Source organism: Camelina sativa, chromosome 4 (assembly GCF_030686135.1).
Source record: "Camelina sativa cultivar CO46 ecotype springtype chromosome 4, ASM3068613v1".
Lineage (NCBI taxonomy): Eukaryota > Viridiplantae > Streptophyta > Magnoliopsida > Brassicales > Brassicaceae > Camelina > Camelina sativa.
This window is the reverse complement of record NC_141883.1, coordinates 17294186-17300084: the sequence shown is the minus strand read 5'-3', so window position 1 is coordinate 17300084 and position 5899 is coordinate 17294186. Positions and strand designations below refer to the sequence as shown.

The 5899-nt window shown below is 38.5% G+C and overlaps 1 protein-coding gene across 1 annotated transcript; it reads left to right on the top strand.

Moving 5' to 3' along the window:
- Window positions 1-3750: 3750 nt before the first annotated feature.
- Window positions 3751-5280, top strand: LOC104783798 (E3 ubiquitin-protein ligase RSL1-like). Its single transcript, XM_010508902.2, has 3 exons — window positions 3751-4100; window positions 4196-4881; window positions 5012-5280. The coding sequence occupies exons 1-3, from the start codon at window positions 3774-3776 to the stop codon at window positions 5163-5165; spliced, it is 1167 nt and encodes a 388-aa protein (XP_010507204.2). The 5' UTR covers window positions 3751-3773; the 3' UTR covers window positions 5166-5280.
- The last annotated feature ends 619 nt before the right edge of the window (window positions 5281-5899 follow it).

The window sequence follows — 5899 nt, the reverse complement described above, 5'->3', positions numbered from 1 at the left end:
CTGTCTTGAGACTGCTTTGCTACCGTTGCTACTGTTTTTGCGACTGTTTTGCCACCCTGTTTTGGCGGTTTATGTTCCCACCAATAATTTTGTGAAATTTGTCTAATTATTTACGCGTTTTTTTTCCCCCAAAATTTTATACTGCGACTGTTTTGCGACTACATTGCAACGTCGGTTTGTTAATAACTAGGCAAACACTTAAACGTTTTAACACTTCTTATTTTCTTTTTTCAATCGATCTAGGGTTTTTTCTCTCAAACCTCTTCACTCCCCTTCTCTCTCAAACACATCGATCTCTCCTTCTCTCTCAATCTCTCAATCCTCTATCGCTTTCTCTTTAAATCTTTTTCTTCTTCTCTCTCTCTCTCTCAATCGTCGATCCGATGCCTCCTAAGACCAAGGTTGCTTCCAGAGGTCGCGGTGGCAGAACCGCCACCGATGTCCGAATCTTCAATTGTAGCAGATCCTCTTCTCATTCGTCAAACCCTTCTGAACGCACAGACTCTGCGACACAGTCTGCAACCCATTCACATCAAAGCTGTCCTTCACAGTTTCCCCTGACAAATCCAGCGCCAATAAGTAGTCCATTGCCGACTACAGATCCACCGTCGAGGACAAACCAACCGTCGAGTAGTCATCCACCGTCGAGGACAAATCAACCGTCAAGTAGTCATCCACCGCGGAGAATACTTACACCGCCTCCGATTCCTCAACAAGCGCCTCTTCCTGTTCCTCACCCTCAACCGCCTCCGATTCCTCAACAAGCGTCTCTTCCTGTTCCTCACCCTCAACCGCAACCGGAGCTTGTTCCAGAGGGAGATAACGGCGACGAAGCAAACGAGGAAGAACAAAACCCTAATCAAAATGTCGATCACTACCAAGATCTGTTAGATGGTTTGCTAGCTCTTCCAGGCCGAGAACATCTACCACTCCTGTCTCAGCATCCTATCCCTGGAGTCGAAACTCTATGGTATAAACACTCTCTCCTCTTGTAATTTTTCTTTAAGTATACTCGGTATGTCACATAGAATCTTAAAAGCATGAATGTGTTCAATAGTTTGATCTTTAAGTATACTCGGTAACACTCTCTCCTCTTGCGGTAATAGGTTCACTAATCGGTTGTTTGTTGTTTGTTGTTTGTTGTTTGTTGTTGTTTGATGTTCAGTAATCGGTTGTTATTAGATATTCAATAGTTTCAATAGGTTATTGGTTCATATTTTCAAGTAGACTTACTCAGTTAATGTAACAGGTTTAACCGGCACAAAGGAAAGCTTTCTCGAGTCATTGCTGGAATCTTAAGGAGAAAGTTTGATGGGCCTTACTACAGTTGGAAGGTTACTCCACAACACATTCAAGAGCGATACTTCAGGACATTTGCGGTAAGTCAAATTATAGTTTTGACAATGCTTTAAACACTTAACTCTATATAAATGAATTGGTCAATTTGCTAACTTAAATGTTTTGTGTTATTGTAGCGGAAGTATAATTGGGATATCGGGATTACTGAGCTTGTTAAAGAAGGTTTCTTGAAGATAGCAAAGAGCAGGATGAAAGGCATTGTCAGTCAAGTTAGGAGGAGTGGTGTACAACCACCATGGATTGGTGATAAAGTATGGCCTATTATGTGCGAATATTGGAACACCCCTGATGCCATGGAGAGGAGTGAGAATGCTTCTCATTGCAGAAACTCGGACCGTGGAGGCCTTGGAGTGCACAAACACTTAGCTGGTCAGAAGTCATATGTACAAATTCATCAAGAAATGGTAACACTTCTCTTTCTATCCACTTCACCTCAAAGTTTTTCTAGTGTTTTCATAATTTAATGCTCTCACGGCCACTTAAGCTCCTAATGTTTTTCTAAAATTTTCATAATTTAATGTGTTTCACTATCATTGTAGGAGGAAGAACTGGGGCGTCCTGTATCACTGGTCGAAGTGTTTCTTAAAACACACACTCGGCCAGATGGATCATTTGTGGATCAAAAAGCCAAACAAGTTGCTGAGACCTATGAGAAGACCATAGAAGACAGACAAACTGACACGGACAATGATGGTCCAGATGGTTCAGAGAGTTCAACACATCGAACTCTTTCCCTTGAAGAAAGAAATGAGATCTTCCTTGAGGTAATTCGTTTGTCTTTTGTGTGTGATTTTTCTTTGTCAATTTTGGTTTCTTAATGTGAATGATGATTGATGTTTATTCTTAGATTAACAGTCTCCTGGTTTTCTTAAATTTGTTTAATGAGCTATGCTTAGGAACCTAGAATATTTGATGTTGATTCTGCATTTGGTTTTCTGGTTTGTGCTGATTAGCGAATGTTTATCTTTTGGTTTAGTGTACTCAAACAGATAACAGAGGTAACTCATTTGGCCTTGGATCACTTGTTGAGACACTAAGGAAAGGAAAAAGGAAAGAGAGTTATGCGAGCTCTTCTGCAGCAACTCTTGCGGAGCTTCAAGATCAACTTCGGCGCAAGATATCTGAACATGAGTCTGAGAATGCACGACGTGATCAGGAACACCGAGAGTCTCAAGCTGTGATCAACAAGCTTGTCCTCTTCATCTCTGAAAAAATTCCTGAATACTCAGCTTTTACGGTTCCTCCTCCTGCAGCCACCCAACCAGCTATCGCGCCTACAACCACTGCACAACCCATCGATAGAGGCACCACACCACCATCCAGTCCAGCTGCACAAACCCCTACCTCTAATACTTCTTCCAACTAAACTTCTAATTCCCCTTTTCTTTATGTATGAACTTGCTTTTGAATATTGTTTCTTGGATGTTTAGGATGATCTTTTTGTTTTGGATGATAAGTTTGCTTGTGTGGTAGTTTCAATCATCATTCCTTTTGATTATTAGCATTTGAAATTCCCAAATTAATCACAATTAGGATTGCTAAAACGTTTCTGATTTGTGACTAAACCAATTAATAAATGTGACTCTTTTGTGACTATACCAATTCAAATAATGTAACTATTTTGTGACTAAACGAATTCAAATAATGTGACTATTTTGTGACTAACCCAATTCACAAAATGTGACTATTTTGTGACTAAACCAATTCACAAAATAGTGGCAGAATAGTTACTAAACACGAACTCCTTAGCGACTACAAAAACAGTCTTAACATAGTCGCAATAATAAACGACTAATTTGCGACTCAACTCCTACTAAACTAAAACAGACTTTGCAACCCTTTTGGGACTAATAGGTCGTCCTTAATCCGTCGCTAAACCCAGACTCTACCGTTAATCGCAATACGGTCGTAAACATACGACTGTTATATGTAGTCACAAAACTGTCCCTAAGTAGACTTTGTTGCAGTTTAGTCGGAAATGTACAACTACCAATTATAGTCACAATATCGTCGCAAATATACGACTATAAAAAAGAGTCTGTAATCCGTCGCAAATAAGTGACTATGTTGCGACCAACATATTTTGCGACCGTTTTTTTGCGACCATCGAAAAGAGTCGCGAAGTAGTCGCAAAACCCTTATTTGCGACTAAAGAGTGACTATAGTAGGAGTGGCAAATGGCCTGTTTTCTTGTAGTGCAATAATTACCCTTTATTTCATATTAAAATTTTCGTTTATTATAATTAAGTTTTTTTTCCTCTTTCTTAGACAAAAAGAAAACATGTATTCCTAAAAGCTAAATATCCTTTCCTACCAAAAAAAAAAAAAAGCGTTTAGTTGGAGCCGCCTCTGCTCTCGATATATACTACGAGTCATTAAACCTTACGCCTCAAGGAAAAAAAATCTGAAAGTATATGCAGAAGAAATACATGAAGAAAGAACGAGAAGATGCCCCAAAACCCTCACCGGGGGATTTAAGTTTTGACTCGTACACCCTTTACTTCAAGGGTTTGAGAAAGTGGCAGAGAGAAACCGGGTTTGGGACCGGATTTGGGGTTGCAATTTGCAGAGAAGACGATCGTGATAATCTCTTGTTTCAGATGAAGGGGCCACTTGATGAGACCGTCCTTTCAATTTGGGAGGCTGACATTATGGCCTTGAAGATAGGACTAACCAAAGCCCTAAATTTGGGGATCAATCATATCTCAATCTGCTTTGATGATCCTGAGCTTTTCGAATTTGTAAGTTTTTTCTTGTCTGTTAAGGTTCTCATAATGATGTGTATTTGTTTGTTTTCAATACCCTCATTGATGATTGTCCCTTTTAATATGATTAGGCCATGGGGAGGAGATCCGCGCCTAAGAATGAGAAAATCGCCTCGTTGATGGATGATGTGCAACGTATCAGACAAGGATTTGTAACGAGCATCCCTCTTCTTGTGACTGATAGTCAAACTAAATTTGTGTGTGATCTCGCAATGGAAACAATAGTTTCTGACGTGAGCGTACCTACTACGCCCCGTGCTGCTGGAGCTGAGAAGATGTTTTGTGTTGATTCGTGCCTTCATAAGTTCTTTGTGGAGTACATGAAACAACATATAGAACTGAGGCTAAACCAGGGACGTGTACCAAGATGTCCTCATGTTGGCTGCACATCAAGCCTGGATCTTAGAAGCTGTGCTCATCTTTTGACACCTAAACTCAAAGTGCTGTGGGAACAAAGGTTTAAAGAGGAATCGGTTCCTGTATGTGACAGATTCCATTGCCCAAATCCAACCTGCTGGGCTTTGATGTCCAAGACCGAGCTCACTGAATCTAGTGAAGATGGAGTAAGGAGAAGCTGCTATGAATGCCGTAAACCCTTTTGCATTAACTGCAAAGTTCTGTGGCATAGTAACTTGTCGTGCGATGAGTACAAAAAAAGGTCGTTGGGTCGAAAGTCTAGTACAACAATGTGGCGTCAATGTAGAAGTTGCCAACATATGAACAAACTATCGCAAGAACGCATCGTTGTAACTTGCAGGTATCATCTCTAATCACATTCTATAGTTATTGCTTATTATTATGTGTCAAATCCTCTTTGGACCATTTGATTATGTTTTCGGCTCTATGATGTAATGTTATGTACTCATGTTCATGGTTGATGTGCTTAGGTGTGGCTATAGGTTTTGCTACAAATGTGGATCTGAATGGAAGTCTGGAGGTTGCTCTCATCGTATCCTATTGCTGAGGGATATGTTGGTTGCTGTAGTCCTTTTTTCTCTTTATATAATTTGGTTAGCAATTTGTATTAAAGCTCATCCCTAAGTAAGATCCTGGGACCAAGCTAGCTAGGTGCTACGATTGTGGTTTTGGTTTCTTTAATTTTCCCCGTGGCTTCTACATAGACTATTTACATGTGTTTTAAGACTTTATTTTTTAACCGTATGCTTACGTTATGAGTGATATTTGATCAGTCCACGATCAATTATTTAACTATTTCTACTAAAATATGCATATTTGGGAAGCCTGAAAAAGTATGTATTTTTCCCATTATAATCCACTAATTAACACTCATGAGTTAGACATAAGTAACTTTTGTTACTTAAAGGTCAAATACTTAATAAAATCATATATATATATATATATATACAATTTATCAAAAGGTGAATTAATTTAGTGTTCTATTTTTTAAAGATATTATTTACTTTTATCTTTATGTAAAATTCAAAAATTTGGAATAAGGTAGTAGGAATGACATACTTCAGACTACTGTATGTACTTTTTTGTTCGCGAATCAATCTAAAAAAAGTAACATAACGACCTAACATATTTTACTTCGAAGAATTCAAATTTATCTTTAAAAAACAAATTACTTATGAATCAAAAAAAATCAATTGCAATTTGTAGAATGTTTTAGTCTGTTTTAAAAACCACTACAAGAAAATATGATTTTTACGATTACAAATGACATCTACATTTGTAGTAGCCATTTTTGGTAACTACGTAACGACTAATAGCCAACAATTTTACGACTACAAATATTTAGTCGTGTATTAGTC